Genomic DNA, 21,735 nt, shown 5'->3' on the forward strand with positions numbered 1-21,735 from the left:
CCCCCTGGGGAGCAGAGCGCAGACCGGGAGCGACAGCTGAAAGGCCACATTTCACATCAGCCTTCTGCTCCTCCAATCTCCCTCCCAAAATGGTTTTTGGCAAAACTGAAATTGCATCGCTCAGGTTTTTCCAATGAAATGAGAAAAAAAGCCCCACAACTTCCTTCTGGGTTGAACAAAACATTTCCTTCTACCCAAAACAAAGCACTCTGCTGCTCCTTCCGGGGCTCTGATAAAAGCAAAAGAAAGGACAGCACTGCCTGCAAATGCAGTGCAGGGGAGCGGGAGATGCGGCACTGCTCAGCCGGCTCCATGAGAGCCAGGGAAGGAAAACAGATAAGCCGCTTGTAGCTTCGTAGTCAGGCACTCACCAGGTCCCAGTCCCTGCTCTACAAGATATTTATGGCTGGTGGACATACCCAGGAGACGACAAGAGAAACCCTTCCAGAAATACCCTCTGGCGTAGGAATCAGCCCCCTTTGGAGTGGTGGGTTTGTGCCTTCTCTGGTGCTCGACATTCAGCTGCTCCTCCCCACTTCCATGGGCAAAGAGCTCAAAACATTTTCACTGAAGACTGATGGGCAAACTCAGCTGACCACTCCCAACCCTGAAAAAAGTCCACTCAGCTGTGGTGACCGTCCTCCTTGCTATGGCAGCAGTGACCTTTCTGTCCTCTGTATCCTTTTAAAAACCTGGAGCTGGATGCAGTATTTTTGTCAGGGGGACTCCAGAGAGGAGCCACAGAAATTACTCGTGATAGGCAGAACAGATCCTACCAGTGTGCTCTGCAGAGCTGCCCAGCTTATCAAAAGTAAAATCAATAAAAATCAATCAATTCACAGGCAGAAAATTCCCAGGCACTACAAGATCTGTTAGCTTAGCAGAAATTCATTTTCTCCCTCAGAACGCAGCCCCGAGCTCTGTCCCCCCGATCCCATGAGCGCTGGTTCACCTGTGCCGTTGGCTGTGCCGTTGGCCATACCGGCGTGCTGCGTGCTCTTGGCCTGCTGCCGGTGCCGGCTCCTGGCACTGGGACTTTGCTCTCCGCTCCCCGCGTTTTGCCTGGCTGCTCCAGCCGCATGTCGGTGCGTCCTGCAAGGGAAAGAAACACGAGAGGTGAGACACGCCGCTGGCCTCACACAGAAAACCCCACTCCCGCCTTTTCGCCTCGCGCTTGTGTTGCTTCTCGCCCAGCACAGCCATCGGTGTCCCTGAGAACGGCCGGGATGCTCCTCCGGCAGAGACCTGAACTTCATGCTGCTTACTTGGACCTGCCAGCCTGCCCACGTGTCCTGGCACCGGCCTGCCAGCAGCAGAGTCAGTCCTACAGAGGAATAACCTGGGTGCCAAAGACCTTGGTTTCGTTTGCGGGTGCTCACCCCAGCCACCCCACGTGCTTAGGAACGGCCCCAGGCACTCATGGCCAGAGTCCTGCTTGCAGCACCAAGCTGCCCCAGCCCGGGCAGTTTGTTCCATCCACCCCTGCAATAAAGCTCCCAGGACACATCCCGCACCAGCGCCAGCTCCTGCACCGCGGTGCTGCATCAGGCGCCAGTGGGCACCCTCACCGTGCCTCCTGCCCGGCTGCAAGCCTTGCACAAGAGCAGGAGGGGAAGGTGCCAGCGTTCGCTGCTGCCAGGACAGCCGGGAGAGCTGTGGCCTCTGAAGAGGAGGGAAGAAGCAGCCACGAGCTTAAATCATGGCACAGGTTGCAGCTGGCTCAGATGCAGCTGCTCCTTCCCTCCGGGGGGTCGTCTTCTCTTTGTGCCATGCTGGAGCTCCTTTGCCACTGCATCCCCTTCGGCAAGCTCTCCCCCTCCAACCACCCTGAGCCAGCCCAATGGCATTCAAGAACACAGGGTTTTCAGGCTGACTAAGAAGCCCAGTCATTACTGCAAGCGGGCAGGGGGACAGGGCAGGGCAGGATGGGGCACGCTGCCTTCCTGGGTCCACGGGGCAGGCAGAGCCCCGCCACCTCCACCCAGGATGCCAGACTGGGGCAGCGACCGCAGGGGGTGAGGACCGCAGGGATTAGGAACTCTGTTTGCCCCAGCCAAGTTCTCCCCTTAAAAGGGCAAAACCCACAAACTGTCCCCACGTCTCAGGGCTGGAGCTGGGAGGGGACAGCAGCTTGGCAGCGACAGGGCACAGCATCAGTCATGCCACCCTCACCAGCTCCAGCAAGCCCTCCGTTCCTCCCACTCCCTCCGAAGCCACTCTCCTTGGGGAGCGGCTCACAACAGCAGGCAGAGGAAGGGCTGGGATCGGGAGGAGACATGGGAAAGCAGGAGATGGTTGTTGAAAATAGATCAGCTAAGAGTCACAGGCAGAGCAGCCCACAAGCAGGAGCTGCTGAGGCTGCTACGTCCAGCCATGGACCTTCCCCAGGAGGGCAGCCCTGTGCAGGGGCTCCTTAAGGCACCCCTCAGACAGTGAGCTCGCCCCAGAAACCCCGGCTACAGCCAGGACACCACCACGTGCCGGGGATTTGGCCACCAGCACCTGGGGACTCGGAGCAGCTATGGGCACAGAGCGGGCTCCTCTTTCCCCGGTTGGGAAGCGAAGGTTGCCCCTCGCTGCCCATCCACAGGGCTCAGCAGGGCACACCGGCACCACGCACCTCCCGAAAGTTCACCAGGACCCGCCTCCCCCTGTGCACCCCGTGGCAAGGCCGGGAGGTGCCGCAGCCCCCGGAGCCCTGGCCGGAGGGGAGCAGGCAGGTGGCACCACCGGCAGGAGCCAGTCCCACCGGGAGCAGCTCCCGAGGCACAGGACAGATCTGGTCCCTGCCCTTCTCAGCACAGATGAGCTCAGAGCGGCCTGGAGAGTTTTTAGAAACCAAAACAGGATGTTTCCAGGCTGCCAGCCCGCCACACAAGGTTACCAGGCCTGAATTAGCCGGCCTGCCGCCCAGCCCAGCCCTCCTACGAGTGCTCCCATCTGGGCATTGTCTTTTAATAGACGCGTGGAAACAAACCCAGCGAGGCCACGTGAGAGTGGCGGGGCTGGGAACGAGCTCTTAAAATAGGAGCGGGGAGAAAACAAGTCACAGCATGGATGGGAACAGCCTCTCGCAGCCACGCCAGTGGGACGGAGCGGGGCGTGTGGAGGGCAGCCCATCTCCGAGGCGGCTGGCAAAACCCCCACTGTCCCCCATCCATCGCAGACCTCGCGTGGCTGCCCCATCGCCCCGCCTGGGCCGGAGGCAGAGGGAGCAGACGATGCCGAAGAGGAAAGTGGCGTCAGCCAGAGTGACATCAACCTTTCAGCTCCCCCCACGTGCCAAGGCAGAGCCCCCACGCCGCAGAGGCTGACGTGGGCCCCAGGCACAAAACCCAAGAACGGCCGCCTCCTCCCGCTGCAGTGGCCAGAAGGTCCTGGCACGAGACGCCAGCAGAGGTGGCAGCACCAGTCTCGGTCTCGCTTGGCACACCGGATCGCAAACTGCAGTCAAAGAGGAGGGAGGACGGAGGATGCAGCCGGGAACCAGCACCAGCTGCAGGAGGTTGGGACACGACCACCGGGAACACAACCAGGAGAGAGAGCCCCAGCGCCACGTGGGCAGCAGGGGCTCAGCTCCCAAACCACGGAGCTGAGAAATTCCCCCACCCCTGCGAAGTGGGGAGGAGGCAGCCACGTCCCCCCACACCCAGCCCTCACGCCTGCAGTGCCGGGAGCAGAGACGGCACCCGTGTACCAGCACCCTGAAGCTGGGGCAGGATGAACACCCACTCACCCTGTGCAGCCAGCAGCTCTGGCGCCTGGCTCCGAAATCCCAAACCCGTTTTATTCCTGTTACCCACCTCCTTCCAGCTGACCCGACACCCATCTCACGGGTTGTTCTCCAAGGCCCCGAGCAACCTCTCTAACCCCTCTGCGGCCGCAGGCAGCACACCCGCCATGCAGCACTACCTGCCTCTCCCCTGCCCGCGCCAGGGCCACAACCAGGGATCGCAGTTCACCCGGCCTTCAGCTGCTGCTGCGTCACACCAGAAGCCACATGCTTGGGGACAACCTGCGGCCAAACATGGGGCTTTGCAGAGCAAGGGGTCTCACAAAGGGAAATACTTCGTCTGAGTGACACAGAGGAGCATCTCCCACCTGCCCTCAGGGATGCTCGTGCCCGTCGCTAACTGAGCAGCAAGTTTTGGACATCACACAAGCCAAGAAAGCAAAGCACGCTGTGCTGAAGAAATCACTTGAGTTTGCATGAGCTCGTGACAGGTGACAGCGGTTTTCTCATGGCTGTGCTCAGAGCGCGATACCCAACGTGGCTCACCAGCTGGAGCCTCCCCGCAGGGTGAGCGGCAAACCGGGCTGCTCTATTCCCTGCTGTCAGAAGAGGCCCCTTTGGCCACCATGAGACAAACGGGGATTGTGGCAGCGCTCGGCACCCACGGCACCAGCTCTCCGCCAGGGACCTCTGGGCTCTGTTTTCTCTCGGCACAGAGGGCTGTGGAATTTCACACCCCGTCACCAAGATTAGCAGCAAATCCCAAGATGACATTTGTTCAGGAGAAGAAAGAGAAGCCCTGACCAAGCAGTTTCCCTTGAGGGGACAGTGTAGAAATAGCTGAGGAGCAAAGAATGACCCTTTTCTTTCCGTCCTGCCTCAAGCAAGTGTGCCAGCATCCATCACCAAGCCCACGAAAATAAACACGGCTCTGCGTATAAACAGAGCAAACATCGTACAGCATTCCCATGTGCAAAGGACCTGTGCTCTGCTCCAGAGAAGGCGGCTGCCTCCATGGTGGGCACGGACAGCAGTGCTCCGCAGTACATCAAACCGTACGGTTATGTCCACAACCACCCCACGCTTGAGCGAGTCTAGGATGAACTGAAAACTCACTAGGAAGTTTCCCGTACCAGAGCAGCCATGAGATGTTTAATGACTGCAAGCACACACGGAAGGTCTTTAAAGGTCCCCTGCAGAAGTACTGGCCAGGCCTCACCACGCTCCCCTCACGCTCACAGGTCAAGACAACACCAGAAGCAGACACTGCTCACAGACAACTGGGAATCAGAAGCAAGCAGTCACACCTAGTCACCGGGCTGAGCCTCCCAGGCTAGAACTTTCTTTGCAGGCTTTCCAGCACCTACTGATAGCTGCTAAGTGGCTGCAAAGCCCAGCTCCCAGGACACTCTCTCACCCTTTCCAAGACTTTAACACCTGGACAGCAGGAATCAAGAGGAGCAGCCACAACAAAAGGGCATGAACTGCGTTCAGCAACCTGCTCCAAATTTCCTGTCCCCCTCCTTCCCCAGGTGGGAGATGAACACGCAATATGGAGGGCCAGGGTCACTTTTTATCGCCAAAAATATTTCTCCCCTTTGCTCATCTCTTGTGTGTGCCCGGCAGATGAAGAAGGAGCCGAAAAGCTCGAGGTGTGGGGCTTGTTGCTGCCAGTGCTCCCAAGCCTGGGGGTACGCAGAACCTCTGATCGGGCAGGCTGCAGGCGCCCTCTCTACAGGCACACTTCTAACCAGAACATCTGTATAGGCTGCTGGGCCTCTGCCATGCTCTGGAAATATAAATAGGTGTTAAATTCAACTCCATGTTGACAGTGTGACACGTCTCTCAATAACCACAGCTCCAAAAGGAGCAGCGCTGAGCTACTCCAGCCCAGTGAGAAGGCAAGGAAGGGCACCGGGCCAGACACAGGATGGCCGGCTGCCCAAGCATCTCATTTCCTTTGGAAGCAGCTGTTATTTCCCTGCAGCTCTGCTTCTCCTGCTCTCCCTGGACCTTCAGAAGCATCCCCCTATGACCATCGCCCGGAGGGACGTTGTGCTTCCCAGCCTGGACCAGCGCCTGCCCAAGGCTGTGCTCGACACAAGAGCTGGGGTCCCCATAATCCCCATTTGAAGGGGCCCCTGCGGACCAGCATTTTGCTGGTCACAGCCGGCCCCATGCCTCCCGGGTAAGCCGTTCCCTCAGCTGCCAGCAGAACAACTGGTGGAAACTGGCTGGGCCATCGCAGACCTCAGGAAACAAACGCTTTTAAAGGGAGGCTTGGGTCAGCGCACCCTGGCTGCACGGCCGCCCCTCAGCCAGCCCACCCCTGCTCCACGCCTGTGGCTGCTTTGCTGGGCTCGCTGGGAGATCTGGAGCAGGGTCCGCTGCACAGGGATGATCTAGACACTTCTCAGCTGCCTCACGACCATGGTGACTGCCTGGTAACAGGCTGGCAGGCACTGCCAGCCCGGGCCCCTTACCTTGGTCTGCTTCCAAAGCAGTTTGTACTGGGAGGCTGGTGTCTGCCCTCTGCGGGTGCAGCCGTGCTGCCAGGGTCCCGTCCAGGCACCTGGGCCCCTGAGTGCGTGAAGAAAAAGTGGGTGAAGAAAATGACGGAGGCACCTACTGCTTTGACCCTCCTTCCTTCCCTCCCTCCTTCCAGAAAGGAGACCCAAAAGCACAACAGCCCCAGATACTGCAGGACAGACCCACCAGCACACAAGGACCCCCTGCCCTTATGCTGGGGTGCTCTCCTCGCCCACCGCTGTGCCACGTCCCGTCCCACAGCACACCGTGGCTCTGAGCGCAGCCCTAGGGAAGGTAAATGCAGAACTTTGCAGAACTGGCAGCACCCGGAGAGCGGTCGCATTTGAGGCTCCCATGTTTCACGGGCTTCGTGTCCCAGCGAGGAAGGGAAGAAGCTGAGGAAAAGCAACCACCAGCCCCTGTCCAGCACAAGCTCCGCTCGCTCCCCAGGCAGCTCCACAGGTGAGACGTCAGCCCGTGTCTCCGCACACCCTCCTCCGCGCGGTTCGTTAACCACAGAAGGCGTTTCCCAGGCAGGACAGTGAGGGAACGGGCCGAGCTGCGTGGGCAGCTGGTGGAGGGCCCGCAGAAGTAAGCCTGTCGACGCTCCCGCTCCTGTCCCACCACACGCTCACTCCCACGGGAGCCCGTGCGCAAGCCCGGAGCCGGGGTGGGCAGAGACCAGAGCCTTACCTGGGAGAGGAGGCGGCTGCTGGCACTCAGACGCTTGCTCAGAGGTCCCGGGGGCCACGCTCTCAGCCCCGCTCCTCTCCCCGCCGCTGCTCACCACCTCGTGCTCAGAGCCGCTGCATGCATGCGGAGACGGGCGGCACTCACCCTCTGTCACGGCACTGCCATTAGGCAGGCTTCCCAGATCAACAGCAGGCCCGTCCAGGAAAATCGTCAGCTCTCCGCCGGAGACAACGCTGCCTTTGTTCTCCGTCTGCAGGTCCAGGGTCAGCTGCCTGTTCTCCACTGTGGGAGATGAGAGGACATGGAGAAAGAGACCAAGCAGTCACCACTCAGCATGCCAGCCACAATGGAGGATGGCTCCATCATCCCAGCTCCCCCATGGGATGGGACGTCAGCCTCCTGGTCCCCTCCCGGCCTCCCCATGCCCCCAAAGGACAACACATCCGCTCCCTCAGGGCCAGTTGTCCCAGCGAGCACCACCGGCAGTGGCCCCACACCTACACGTGCCCACCAGCATCGCCAGAAGACACCCGGCCAGCCCCACCACCAGCTCCCGAGGAAGATCCTCCTTGACCCTCCACACAGGGTGAAGCTGCCCCAGGCTGCACCACAGCCGAGACCACCACCACCACCACTCACAGATCCAGAAGCCGGGGCTGTAGGGAGGATCATGACAGGAAAGCAGGGGGATTCAGCTGGTGTGACACAACACATGGAGCAAGAAGGGTTCTGTGCGAGGGTGACCACCAGCAGGTGCCTGGGACACGAAGCAGGCTGATAGCTACATGCCCAACGGCACCTGAAGCCCTGGCCTGCTGCAGAGGAGCGAGCAGCATCCTTCAGAATCAGCAGTATCATCATGCCACCAAGAAAATCCAGGTAAGCAGCAAAGGAAAACCCCAGGCACGTCCCTCTATCCTCATCCCCGTGTATCAGTTCCACTGAATGCAACCGGCACAAAGGGCTGCCCCCAAACGCACAGAAACGCTCCGCTGCAGCATCAGGCTGCCTTCGCAGAAGCTTCTAGAGTAGATGGCACGGGCTGGGAGGCTGCTGGAGACAGCCGCCAGCTCCACTCCCCTCCCTCGCGAGCCAGTTTGGCTCCAGCAGCTTAGCGAGACTCTGCCAGTCACAGCTCCACACGCAGCCGGACACCGTGGCTTTGCTCAGAGGTAACGGCCCCGGGAATACCGCTCACCGTTCTCCCCATGGGCACAGAGCGAGGGGCTGCAGCGGCGAGGGAGGAGAGCCAACGAGCCACATGGTGCCACACGCCGGGACGCCCAGTAGCTGCTTCGAGAACCGGCGCTTGTCCTGTCTCACCAACACACGTTGGCAACCACAGCTCTCTGCCTCCCTGCACCCCAGGACAGACACCCACCACCCTTCCAGCTCCTCCAAGCCCTCCTGACAGCTCCCTGCTGCACACGGGCAGCAGCAAGAGGTATCCCTGGAAGCCACCGGCACCCAGCACGGCTGGAGCGAGGCAGAGTGCGAGGGGCTGCCCACACGCCTCCCGCAGCCTCCTCCAGCCGTGCACACAAAACCACCTACTGCAGAGCCGCGTCCCCACAAGTGATGAGAGACCACCACGACCCTCGGTGCCCACGGGCAGGCAGGGCTCTCGCACCATCGCGGCAATGCCTGCCAGAGCCAGCGGGACTGAAACACCCTGCTCCGCCACAGAAGGCCAGAAAAATTTGGCTGTGCCAGCCTGGGACATTGGCCCAGACGCTTCCTGACTCATTTGCTCAAATAATATTTTTATTAGACACAGATTGCTCATGATACAATGCCACCATTTTTCAGCAACCTGCTTTGTCCTGATCTGCTGTGGGGACAGGGTGCGGTACCTGCCAGCGGGAGCAGGAGGAGGATGGGAACACGCTCCCCACAGATCCCTCATCCCATCTCGCACCGACGGGGCCCCAGGGCGTCCAACTGCCACCCAAACAGCACCTACAGCTCCCGGCTGCCAGCCCAGCACTTGCACAGCACCAGGGGTGAAGGCGCAGAGACCACAGTGCTGCCGCACACCAGCCTGGCCGTTGCCAGGACCCGAAGCAGCCGCACACCTCCCGTGCCAGCCCGGAGAGCGGCTCCTGCCCTCCTTCCCGGTCCAGAGCTGCTCCTCCCCGCAGGGCGCCTGCCGGCCTCGCATGACTGGCAAGGGACACAAAGGGGACGGAGAAGAGGTCCACGGCACAAGGCCGGTCACAGGACTCGCACCGGCCCACAGCTGGTAGCCATCCTTCCTCCGAGCCCTGCTGCAGGGCAGGTGGCTCCGCACTGGGATTCACCACTCCCTCCTCCGAGCGGTCTCTGCCCTGCACGGCCCTCAATGCGCACCCCAAAACCCAGCGCCACGGGGGCTATGGGACAGGCTGCGCTCGTGGATCTCATAAAAGCGTCTTAGATTTTAACACCCAGGAGGCAGGTGTCCCCTCAGCACCCAGGTCCGAGCACAGCAGGAACACGTGCTCACAGGGGCTCGGTACCTGCCCATCAGCATCAAGGGATTCTGCTAAGCCTGGTCTTACCCATCTGCCTAAAAGAGCTGCTCTCAGTTTGCTTCCAGGGGGAACCAATCTCACAGCCTGTTTTAAGAGCCTGAGATAGAAGATGCTACTGAGCACAGCCCAAGACCAGAGCAAATCCAGACCCTGTTTCTCCCCAGCTGCTCCAAGCCATAGGAATTTGCATTTTCTCCGAGCTGTGCGGAAGTCGTGCCCGTGCACTCCGGGGGTCCCCTCCATCCCCCTCTGCGAGCGCCCAGCAGCCGAGCGCGCGGCTCTCCCCGCCGGAGCTGCACAAGCCCTCATTGTGCAGGCGCCCAGCCGAGGGGGCGGCAGCGCAGGAGCAAAGACAAGGTGTCTCCAAGTGGAGGATGTGAACATGAACCTCCCAGCCGGCTTCCTTCTCCCCCTCTCCACCCCCTTCAGCTTTTTTAAAGAAAATAAACACTAGCAGAACCTTCCATTCACTGTCCCCGTCCAGCACGCGGGACGCACAAAGGGACATTGCTGTTGCACCAACAGAGGGTCCCCTGAACGGCTGAGCACAAAGGCTGCCTGTGTCCCGCCGGCAGCCAGAATGTCAGAGGGATTATTATTATTCTGGGAGGGGGTCGGGGGGTGATTTGGTCCTGAATAAGGTCTCAGTTCAGCTACTTCCAGTGCCCCGCACGCAGCATCAGAGCTCCCATTTAGCAGAGGTGAGCTGGAATTCCCACCCAGCCCATTAAGCGGATTTACGGTTCCACGAAGCGAGGCTGGTAGCAGCCAGCGCGATAACGGCCCCGGGCTGAGCCCAAGCCTGAGCCCTTTGGGACCTCCAGGAACCGCACGCGTCTGACACCCATGGGCACGAGCACCAGAGAGCTGCCACGTGGGAGGAGGCAGCCCCTCTGCCCCTTCCCTGGGTTGGGTGGCTCCGTCTTCGCACACGCAGCCAGGAAGAGTTGCAGGCAGACAGCCGGATGGTGCTTCCCACCCTCTCAGCTCCCCAGACCCTCTTCACACAGTTCCACTGGATGCAAAGGCCGGTTTCCACTCAAACGGCTCCTCGCGATCAAAGCTGTATCCACCATCGCCCCTCGAGAGCAGCCCCCCCCCGAGCGGCCAGGACTGCCACTTATGCAAACAGAAGACGAGCAAATCCTCTGGGCTGCCCCGAAAACCACGCACTCCAGCCAGCAACTGACTTGCCCCCCGTCAATACGCAGAAAAGTCAAATCCCAGAGCCAGAACCCTGCCCTGAAAGCACCCTGGCACTAGATAGAAAAAGCAGGGCAGAAAATAACGTCAGCAGGGCCACTCTCAGCCCTGGTGGGAGCACGGAGCAATGCCGGCTTCCCCCAGGCTCGGGGCCCCTGAGTCACCCCAGGGCTCAGGGCTGTTGGGCAGGCAGCGCCACTCACAGCACCCACCTCCCTGGTGCCTGACAAGTTAAGCCTAGCTTAACCTTTGTGCATACCTGCAGCCGAAGGAATGACTCCGTGCTGCGGCTGCGGTCCCTCCGGGAAGAAGCACGTGGGAGTTAGACTTTCCACGGCCATCCCTATACCAAGGAGGAACCCAGAGTTTAAGGCAAGGAATAATCTTTATTGTCCCAGATAAAAAGTAAAAATCTCCCCAGGCAGTGGGAAGCTTTGTCCCTGCCACTGGCCCAGTTTCAGCTGCCGTGGCTGAGACACAACTGTGCCCCACTCCGTTTATCTGCCAGGTATAACCAGGAGGACCTCAGACTCCTGCTTCTTTCCTCTGAAGGATCGCAGCCCCGGGAAGGAAGACGAGATGGGAGGAGAGAGTCAAAGAGCCCGCTATCCCACCCAGGGCACGGTGGGACCGGCGCCAGCGGACCCTGCCTCCTCGCTGGCCTGGGCGCAGAGTGGGGCCTCCCATCCAAAGAGAGCCTGGAGGCGGCCAGGGTGTGGGGACCACGCTGCTGCTCACAGTCCCACCAGCCCTGCTCAGGATACGACACCCGAACGGTGACCCAGGGTAGGCACAGTCCAACCCCCGCTGTGCCTCACTGGCTTGGACAAACGGTTTTACAGCACCATGGCCCAGCTGCTACAGGGCCAGCTCACGGACCGGTCACCTCAGCCAGCCTGCATCTGCCTTCACGACTCCTCGCTAAGCGCCTTCGCTGCCGGGCCCTGCGGCAGAGCTCCTTTGACAGCATATCCACAACAGGGGGGCAGCTGCAGCTTTCCAGAGGTTGAGGGTTTGCTGCTAGCTTCCTGGAGGGTCCCGCGCAGCCGAGGCTCCAGCAGCTCTGCCTGGGGCGCAGCAGCAGGGAAAGAAAAGGCTCTGCAGGATCTGCAGAACCCTGGCATGTGGTGCCACTCAACAAACAGGAGCCTGTTGATGTAACTTGCAACCCGAGCGGCGAGCAATAAAAGCGAGCGCTTTCATTTGCGAGCTGCAGCCTGGCTCACTCCAGCGCCTGCACAGACCCGTTGCTCGGCACACAGGGGGACCAGCAAAAACCAGCGAGGCCCAGTATCGGCTTCCACGCAGACCGTGGCGCGGTGGAGCGGGCGAGGAGCTCCCGCAGCCTGGGAACAAAGAGGTGCTTCTGCAGCAGGCAGCAGCTCAGGGGCCGGGGCAGGGGGCTGTGCCACTGCAAACGAGCTGTTTTACGGGAGCCTGGGGAGCAGCTCCTGGAAGGCTCCAGCTCGTTTTCTGTGATTGAGCCCATTCTTACCCACCTCTCCCTCTCCCTGGCCAATCCCCTCGGAAAAGGGGAGGGTGCTGCCTGCCAGAGGAGAGGCCCCGGCAGCACCTGCCAAGGCGGTGGGAAGCGCAGTGAGCCTGAAAGCAAGGCTGGACCCGCCGGAGCAGGAGCTCCTGCCCGACAGCTCGGGCTGTTAGTTCCAGCAGGCTCTCCCCATCTTCCTGGGAGCTCAGGCTCACCACCGAGCTCTTTTTCCAGGCTCCAGGCCCCAGAGCTGTGACTCTTCCACCTGAAGCGAGGCGTGCTTGGCAGGAGGACTGACAGAAGGAATGGGGGGAGCTCCAGTGCCTTCCTGGCAGGCGGGAGCCCTGCGCGCACTGCCACGGACGTCACCAGCGGCGAGAACACCACCCCTGCCCAAAAGCAGAGCAACCAGAACAACTCTGCCACACCAAGTACAACTACTGCAGGAACACAAACCAAAGGCCACAGCTACACTCACATATCAGTAACTCACAGAAAACCCCACCAAAGCCATAACAAACCCAGCTAAGCTAGAAAGTGAGCGTGCTGCCCGGCAGGAGCAGCCGTGGGGAAGGTGTGCTCTGCTGAGCACGTCTCAGGACAGGGACAGGATGGCCGGGCCCCCGCCAGCGGCAGAGGGCACACACCTTTCGCTGCCTTCCCCCAGGCAGAGGGTCGCGGGCTGCAATAAGACATTACGTGTCTGACTCGGGAGCGCTTGAAATCCTAAAAGCCCTTTGCACGCCCCGGCCATTTCCTCAGGCTGGCAGGCAGGGCGAACGGGCTCCCCTCCCCTCGGCAGGCGAGGAGGCTCCTTGAGGAAGGGGTCTCCCAGGCACCCAGGGAGTCCCACGGGACCTGCAGGGCACTGGCAGCAGTCTCTGGCCAACTCAGAGCTGCAGCAAAGCCCAAGGGCCAAGCAGGGAGTCTGCAGAGCAGAGGAGGGAGCAGACGCCGGGCTAGACAAGACGGGCAGACAAGAGCACGTGGCTCGGCCAGGCAGTGCCGGCTGCCCCCAGCCCACAGCAGCACCTTCCCAGCAGGGCAGGCTCTGCAGCTTTAAGAGTCCTCCCTCCCAGCCCACGGTGTCAAGGAAAAATCTGACACGTTTTTTCTGGTGGACGTTAACGGACAAGCTAGAACAGCCAGTTGCCTTTTCCATTCATTTTCCACACAGCCCCCTGGGACGCCTGCTAATGAAAGAGCCGATTGTGCCCCTGCAGAGGAGCAGGCAGGTAGGGCGGGAGCAGCAGCCGCTCCAGGAGCCCAGCACAGCAGGGGAGTCGCACAGCTCGGGAAGAAAAAGCTGCAGAGGAGGGTGCCCTGGGGTAGAGACCCCCACCGCAGGCTGTCCAACAACAGCAGCCCAAGCAACAGGCACCCCAGCCCTATAGCTATGCGGGGCGGACGTTCGGACCCTCAGGGGCATTGCGAGGTGATGGCAGCAGCAGCAGCGCAGCTCCCCGCACGGCCCTCGCTGCCCTGGCAGGACCAGGTGCCACCCAGGGGCACGGCAGCCTGCCTGCCGCAGGGCACAGCGGGGACTCCGCTGCAGTTTCACAGCCGGCAGCTGGCAGTGCCAGGGGAAGCAGCTCACCCCAGCCCCTGGCACGGGGGAGAGTCTGAACCAGCCCTGTATCCCCCCGGGGCACAGGAGGCCCCTCTCCCCGCTCAATACCAGGTCTGTCTCTTGCGAGCGGAGGAGCTCGGCTTGGAAAAGACAGAGCGAGCCTTTTCCAGCCCTGCGCAGCCGCTTGCGCAGCCCAAGCCCTGAATGGCCGCCTTTATGCAGTAGCTGCTGTCACGAGCCACACTCCAGCGACCACAAATGGCAGCAAATAGCTGAGGGGTTTGTGTTTCCGTGCAGGCTGCGGCACCCTGGCTAACGGAGGTATGGCTTCCGTCACGCCCCAGCCCCCCGGCCCCGACAGGCAGCCCAGGGTGCACAATGGTGCCTTGTTCTCTCCCAGGGCGGGGAACTGCACGGGAGCCGTGGCGGCCACCGCCTTTCCTCCCCGACACACACCTACGGGGCAGGCGAGGCGCAGGACCCTAGCCAGGGCGCAGGCTGAGGGTCCCTGGTGGGGTCCGGCTCATACATACGTTTCCCGCCGCTCTTCAGCAGGCTGCCGAGGCTGACAGAGGCGGTGCCCAGAAGCTCGTTCCTCAGGGTATGGCAGCTCCACACCTTCAGGTCCAGGTGGCTCTGAGCCGTGACGTTCCTGCAGAGACCAGAGAAGGGGGCCATCACCGTGGCCTCGTCCCTGCTCCACACTCAGGGAGCGGGCAGTGCCAGTCCTGCCAAAGCCAGGGAGCTGAGGGAGGCGGGCAAGGCCATGGGGCAATGGGAGACACCTCCCCTTCCCTCCCGTCACCCTCCCAGCCTGGCTGTCCCTGGCAGCGTCCTCATCTAGGGGGCAAAGATCTCCGACATGTGAGCAGCCCCAGCCCATGGCACCACGGGGTACACCGGGGAGCACGGGGCAAGCCCCAGCACCAGCCCCATACCGAGGAGCCATGGAGACTTACAGAATGAGGACCTCGTTCCACAGCAGCTCAGAGCTCCCCATCTGCTTCCCCGTCTTCTTGGTCTCACTAGGCAGCCCGTCACCTGCCACCTCCACGTAGCAGTTCATCCGTGACAGGCGGCTGTGTGCCTTGGGCTTCACGGACACGACTGGGCAGGGGGGACAGGCAGGGGGTCAGGCAGCCGCAGAGGAGACCCTGTCCCCTGTCCCACACGCACACCCCCCGTCCCTGCCAGCTCGGGGTGCCACGACTCACCGCAGAGTCAAACTGCTTTGAGGAGAGGGGGGGCGAGGAGGATTGGCACCAGCGGCCATACCCAGGTGCTGCTGTCCCCAGCTCCCGGTCACCACCTGTCCCCAGCTTCACCCACACCCCGGTCCCACACCCCAAAGCTGCAGGAGTGTCACGGTCCCCACAGACACCACCCCACCCCAGGGCTTGTGGGGATGAGGGGGCTCTGCTGGAGCCCTGGGCCGAGGCACCCGCCAGGCTCGGCTGTTCCCAGGCCAGCAGCGGCCTGTGGCAGGGCTGCGGGGCAGAGCCGGGACGCAGCTCCAGGGGATGCAGCTCCAGGCATCGGGAGCCATCTCGCGGCCACGGGAGCACCGACGCAGCCCTGGCAGGGCCACAGAGCCATGTCCCGACCGCAGCCGGGGAGAGGAGGCGGCGGCAGGGCCCAGCCGACAGCCGCTCCGCTTCCCTGGGCGCCCATGGGACTCAGGGCAGTGCTGGCCACCCCCAGCCCCTGCTCCCCCCCGAAGGTCTCCCAGCCCGGGGGGCAGGCAGAGCACGCATCCCGACCAGACGCACACGAAACCCACATTTCCCGCCGGGACCTCCGGCGAGGCGGCAGGACCCACCTTTCACGGAGAGCTGGGACTTCTCGCAGGGCGGCCCGGCCCTGGCCCTGCTGGAGCCCGCAGCGGCCATGGCATCACTCCCGGCTGGAAGCAGAGAGAGAGGAGACACCTCAGCACCACTCACACCATGGGGAGGACACCGGGGCCGTACTGGGGTCCCTGTCAGCCCCTCTGGGCCCGAATGCAGCCCGGCCGTTACTGCAAGCGACCCACATGGCAGGGAGACTCAGCAACGGACAGGCACAGGTTCCCTGTCACTCCTGATAAACCAGCCCTGCACCACAGGTGACAGCAACGCTGTGCCCTAGAGAGGGAAACCCCCTTCAACCGCGTTGCCACGGCATGAGGAGAGCCGAGCCTGGCAGTGCTCAGCCCTCTGGACCCCCCATTTGGCAGCTGTGGCTCACCCTGAACCAGAGGTCGCTGCCGATCGCAGCCAGCACAAGGACAGAGCAGTCTCCAAAGCCTTCAGCAAATACGCTGTCTCACGCCCTGCTCCGTGCTGCTGAGCAGCAGCACCGGCTCACGGGCAGCCTGCACGGCCACGGCACAAGGGACCCCTCAGAAAGGAGGGGGCAGTGACACCAGCAGAACAGAGGAAGGTCTGGTCACAGTATGGGGAAGTGGCCACGTCCCTCAAGGACAGCCCGGATCTCTTCCTGGCAGCAAAATCCCACAGAAAAATCATTCCCATCTACTCTGACACACTGTGGGGGGACACACTGTGTTCAGCTGCTCTCAACACAGAGAAGGGCTCACACTGCAGAGCAGGCTACGAGCCCAGACCGCCACTTCCTCGCTCTCCGGCGCCACGTCACTGCGCTTCCCCCTGCCCCTTCTGCTGCAGCTTTCCCTGGAGTCACCCACCGGGGACAGGGAGCGGGTGGGAAGAACACGGGCTGTAATGCCCAGGGATGCTGGCAGAACACGTGGCTGGGCACCTCTGCCAAAAGGACCGACCACAAAGTAGAAGGATGAGGTCATGTATCACGCAGAAGCACGAGGTGCTCGGTCTGGGACCACAGAGTCAGCTATTAACTCACACCGTCCTCCCGAGCCCGCGGGCAGCAGTCCTCCTCTCCGCACTTCCCAGGCGGAGGAGCTGGAGAGGACACACCGAGCACAGGCGCCTGCGGTGGGCGTCAAGGTCACAGATCAGAGGGTCCCTGCCTGTGCAGGGGGCAGGCGGGGGCATTGCTGCCCATCCCTGGGCAGGAGCAAAGAGGAGCCTCGATGCTGTTGCCGGGGTGGCAGCAAGGGCTCAGACGGGTCAAACCTGATCCCCCTCCCAAGCCACCAGCACCCTTCCTGCCTGGCCCTGGACCGGAGCGCCTGCCCACCTCTCCCCGAGTCAGGGGTGGGGGAAAGTAGGAAAGGGGGAGAAGGGCAGCTCCAGGCTCTGCCACCTCCCTGCTCATGCAGGGGTCTCTCTCTTTTCCCTGTCCTCTCCCCACACCCCCACTAGACCTTACCAAGCCCCATCCCGAAGCCAGGTTCCTTTTCAAAAGCCCTCTCATGAGCCAGGGTCTCTGCTCTCCACCCGCTTCGCCATGCCAGCCCCGTGCGACCTCCCCTTCCCCAGCGCCCCATGCTCAGCCAGTTCCTGCTGCGATCCCCACCTCTGCCAGGAAAACCTCGGCTGGTACCAGACTTGCCGCCGTCCGGGCTCTATCAGAGGGTGGCCGGAGGCTCGCTAACACATGCCAATCTCCTCCCCCTCACGAGTGGAGGAGAGCTGACTGATGGTCTTGCACGAGACTAATTGCACTTGCTATTACTACAGTTACTCCTTCTCCAATTATCCTGGCCCACAGATCACCCCCGCCTTCCCTTAGGATATTGTTATTCCTCGTGAGTGTTATGACTCCACAGCTCCGCATCACCACTTATTTCATTAGCGCCATTAAGCAGGGCCACAGAAAACAGCTGGGCGCACATGCCCTTCCCAAGCAGCAGCTCCTGCGCCAGCCTGTGAGCAGCCCCCAGGCTGGACCGAGCAGCCAGCTCACCCTTCGGGGCCCCTCACGCTAACGGCAGCGCCCCGCACCCCCAGTTATGTGGTAAGACCCGAGGCTCGTTCCCTCGCAGCGGGGACTCTGGATCCCCGGTCCTCCGTCGCTGATGCGGGCGCTGCCTTTGCTTTTCTCCAGCTGCCCCCCCCAGGGCCCTTCTTGGGGTGACACCAGCCTCGCGGCCCTCTGCCAGCTCCATCAGAAAAGGCGATCTGGGGTTCGTTAGTCACCAAGCTTTACCTGTTACAGAAGCATTTCCACTCCCCAGCCCTCGCTCCGCACACACGTCCCCTCACAGCCCAGCCACTCTCCCCCATTCCCGCTGGGACCCAGCGCCAGGGCGCAGACCAGAGCCACCCCGACGTGCCCGCCCTGCGCTCACACTCACCCAAGCACCCCATGGCGGAAGAGGACTCTGGTCCCGACCAGCCGCTGGTTTCCCCACTGCGCCCTCCCACGTGACGGCAGAGGCCTGCCCTGTTTGGACTGCATTTATCCTTTTTTCTTTTAAATCTTGACTCTCTTCTCCCACTTCCTCTCTTCCCGATCCTACACCATTGCACTATCGCTTGCTGTGGCATCCCTGGCCGCGTTAAACGCCCCTCCATGACCAGAAGCCCCCCTGTGCTCAGAGCCACCCCCGGGCACAGCCTTCTCCGGCTCCCGCAGGCTCCATTTGCCGAGGCGGCATGTGGGCCCGGGGCGCTCCCCCACCGGCACACGCAGGATTCCCCCTCCCCGGCTTCCCGCGGGGTTCCCGCTGCCCACGGCCCGGGGGGAAGCGGGGCAGCCCGGCCGCCGCTCTGCTACGGCAAGGCTTGCCCGCGGGGCCGCGGAGCGGCGGCAGGGCCGGGGCAGCAGTCCCGCGAGCCAGACACCCCCACCCACGGCCGGGACCGGGCCGGACCCTGCCCCGCAGCCAGAGCCGGGTGCCGGTTCGCCCCGCACAGCACCGGGCCGGGCAGCGGCAGCCGCCGGGGGAGGGCGAGGGGAGGCAGAGCGCCCCCACCACGGCCGGGCTCCGCGGGCCGCGACCGCCGCCCCGGGGACACGGCGAAGAGGAGGCGGCGGCCGGAGCAGCCCCCGCCGCAGGTCCCGCCGCCCCGGGCCGGGCCTCACCTCGTCGGGCCGGTACCGCCCCGGGGCAGGCAGAGCCCGCGGCCGAGCAGCTCCCGGTACCCGGCCAGGCCCTGCCCGCCAGACGGGAGCGCCTGGGGACCCGGGCCGGACCGGACCGGGAGGCCCCGACCCCACCCCGTCCCGTCCCACCGCGGCCCCGTCCCGTCCCGAGTTACCGGCGACCGCTCCACTCCCGCTTCCGGCTCCAGCGCCCGCCGTCATGTGACACCAGCCCGTCACCTGACCGCGCCGCCCGGAAACGGTCACGCGGCCCGTTCCCGGCCTGCTCTGCGCGTGCGGGGTGCCGCTCCCGTCAGGCAGCGCGCGGGGCCATGGGCCGCGCGGACATGGCGCGCGTGCCGCACGTCGTGGCTGACACCGGCGCGTTCCTCAGCGCCGCCCCGCTGCAGGTACGGGGGCACCGGGGGAGGCTGGGGGCACGGGGGGACCGGGGGCACGGGGGGGCCGGGGGGGGACCGGCCCGGCCCGGCCCGGCCCGGCCCGGTGTGACGGCCCGGCCGCAGGACATCGCGCAGAACCTGTACACCGTGCCCGAGGTGCTGGCCGAGATCCGTGACAGGCCGACGCGCCGCCGCCTGGCCGCCCTGCCCTGCGAGCTGCACCTCCGCCGCCCGCGGCCCGACCTCCTGCGGCTCGGTGAGTACCGGCTGCCCGCGGCCCGGCCCCTGCGGCTCGGGGTGGCCTGGCCCGGCCCGACGGCGCCTTCCCTTCCCCCGCCCCGCAGTGACCGAGTTCTCCAAGAAGACCGGGGACTACCCCAGCCTCTCGGCCGCCGACCTGCAGGTGCTTGCCCTCACCTGCCAGCTGCAGGCCGAGACCGACGGCCCCGGCTGCCTCCGCTGGGAGCCCCAGGACAAGGTAGGGCCCACGCCGGGGATGGGGCCCCGTCCCCGGGCTGCCCCGCCGACCCCCCGTGCTGCCTCCCCAGGTGCGGCTCAGCTCCACCCCGTGGCACCCCGAGGCCCCCCTGCACCTCGCCGGCTTCCACCTGCCCGCCAAGGTAAGGGATGGGGCCGGGGCCCTCCAGGCCACGGGGATGAGGACACGGCCCCACAGAGCCCACAGGCAGTGGTGGGCGACGGACCTCCTTGTCCTTTGTCCCCCCACAGCACAGGCACCCGGGGAAGGGCCAGCGTCAGCCCAGCCCTGAGAGGAACAGGGTCCTGTCTGAGAGCGACGAGTTCAGCTCCTTCCTCTACTGGCGAGCACCGCTGCCCAGCATCGAGGAGGAGCTGCAGGAGCTCCTGGTGAGACCTGGAGCCTCCCCTCCCCTCACTGTCCTTCCTACCCTGGTTTCTGCCCGGAGTGTGGCAGCGTGTGCCATAGCTGATCCTCTCCTTCCCACAGAAAGCTCAAGCCATCTCCGTTAGCCCAGAGACCACTGAGGAGCACCAGAGCCCTGAGGATGGGGCCAGTGCTGAGGAAGAAGAGGACGAGGAGGAGAGCGATGACGAAGGCTGGATAACACCCAGCAATCTCAAGCAGGTGCAGCAGGACGCAAGTCACTGTGACACTGCTCCCATCAGCGTCCAGGTTGGCTGCGTCACCACTGACTTTGCCATGCAGGTGGGTGCTGGCTGCTGCCCTGCGCGGGGGCTGGTGGGGTGGGCTCAGGGCGCTTCTCGCATTACTCAAATCTCCGGGCGGTTACACCACCACACCGAGAGAGGAGCACATCCCCTGGGCAGGACGAGAGCAGCTTTGCGACAGCTCCTTTTGTCTTAGAACAGCCGGTTCTGTGCGGCGCAGAGGCCTCTGTGAAGCCCGTTGGTGGTGCCGCCCTCAGCCTCGGCTGGCAAACCCCAGCTAAAGTCCCCAGCGGTCCCAGCTCACGGCAGCCCACTTTCTCCCTCCTCATTGCAGAACGTGCTGCTGCAGATGGGCCTCCACGTGCTGGCAGTGAACGGCATGCTGATCCGCCAGGCCAGGAGCTACATTCTCCGCTGCCATGGCTGCTTCAAGTGAGCACGCGTGTGCAGGGCGGCGCCGCCCTCGGCGTGGGCATGGGGCTGGGCGGGCGATCCTGCGTTCCGTGACCCCCTCTGTGCCTGTCTTGCAGGACCACGTCGGACATGACCAAGGTTTTCTGCCCCCACTGCGGTAACAAGACCCTGAAGAAGGTCGCGGTGAGCGTCAGCGATGACGGGAGCCTCCACATGCATTTTTCCCGCAACCCCAAGGTGCTGAACCCCCGAGGGCTCAGGGTGAGTCATGCCACGGGCCGGGCGGTGCTGCTGGGCCAAGGGCCTGGCCTGCGGTGGGGGGTCGGAAGGAATCGAAGTGAAGCTGCCCTCCTTCTCCAGATGTTCCGCCTGACCCAGGGCTTTCGGGCTTCGTTCGGGCTTTCAGGCTCAGCTCCCCTCTAGAGGCCTGCATCGCCTTTGAGCGAGCGTTGCCCCTGAAGCCACTTTAACGGCGGTTTTTCTCCTGCAGTACCCGCTGCCGGCCCCAAAAGGAGGGAAGCACGCGAACAACCCTCACCTGGTGGAAGACCAGCCCTTCCCACAGCAGCGGCTCTCCCGCAAGGCCAGGCAGAAGACCAACGTCTTCGACCCCGACTACATCGCTGGGGTCTCGCCCTTTGCGGAAAACGACATCTACAGCCGCGCAGCCAATCTGCAAATCCGGGACGCGGCCCTGGGTGCTGGCAGGAGGCGCCTGAACCCCAACGCCGTCACAAAGAAGTTTGTGAAGAGGAGGTGAAGGGCGGGACGGGGCCGGCTGCGGTCGGCGCTGCGAGGGACCGTCCACTCAGGCCTCGCGTGTTGCTGCCCCATGGCTCCGGGCGGGCGAGCGAGGCCTCTCCCAGCCCCCTCCCGAAGGAGCCACCGGCACTTCCCGTCCACACGTCTCGGGTGCCTGAAGAGCGGCCAGTGACTGGGGGTGACGGTCATTGGGTTGGGGGGGCAGAGCAGGGGGGAGCCGGGCAAGGGTCCCTGCTCAGCTGCAGCCCCCCAGGCCGGGGCTGCTTCGCTAATAAACACCAAAACCCGCGGTGCCGCAGCTCCGTCTGGTCTCTGTGGCTGCCTGTGCC

General features: G+C 63.4%; 2 protein-coding genes across 8 annotated transcripts in view; one reads left to right on the plus strand and one right to left on the minus strand.

Moving 5' to 3' along the window:
• WWP2 (WW domain containing E3 ubiquitin protein ligase 2) overlaps positions 1-21,735 on the minus strand; it is a 179,607-nt gene that overhangs the window by 23,342 nt on the left and 134,530 nt on the right. Inside the window, exons 1-8 of one of the 7 annotated variants that reach the window (XM_054840915.1) lie at positions 18,857-18,916; positions 15,550-15,633; positions 14,690-14,837; positions 14,264-14,382; positions 7,100-7,237; positions 6,449-6,547; positions 6,217-6,313; positions 953-1,092 (exon numbers count right to left, since the gene is read on the minus strand). In XM_054840915.1, coding sequence (XP_054696890.1) covers positions 953-1,092; positions 6,217-6,313; positions 6,449-6,547; positions 7,100-7,237; positions 14,264-14,382; positions 14,690-14,837; positions 15,550-15,633; positions 18,857-18,902 — 871 coding nt within the window. In that variant the 5' untranslated portion in view covers positions 18,903-18,916. Of the gene's footprint in view, positions 1-952; positions 1,093-6,216; positions 6,314-6,448; positions 6,548-6,955; positions 7,238-14,263; positions 14,383-14,689; positions 14,838-15,549; positions 15,634-18,856; positions 18,917-21,735 lie in introns of those variants that run through there. The other 6 variants (XM_054840911.1, XM_054840912.1, XM_054840916.1 and 3 more) reach the window with 6 other exon arrangements.
• Positions 18,943-21,704, plus strand: NOB1 (NIN1 (RPN12) binding protein 1 homolog). Its single transcript, XM_054840941.1, has 9 exons — positions 18,943-19,090; positions 19,205-19,337; positions 19,426-19,559; positions 19,630-19,701; positions 19,811-19,948; positions 20,049-20,267; positions 20,565-20,662; positions 20,761-20,905; positions 21,135-21,704. The coding sequence occupies exons 1-9, from the start codon at positions 19,013-19,015 to the stop codon at positions 21,402-21,404; spliced, it is 1,287 nt and encodes a 428-aa protein (XP_054696916.1). The 5' UTR covers positions 18,943-19,012; the 3' UTR covers positions 21,405-21,704.

This window comes from Grus americana, chromosome 13 (assembly GCF_028858705.1).
Source record: "Grus americana isolate bGruAme1 chromosome 13, bGruAme1.mat, whole genome shotgun sequence".
NCBI classification, from domain to species: Eukaryota; Metazoa; Chordata; class Aves; order Gruiformes; family Gruidae; genus Grus; species Grus americana.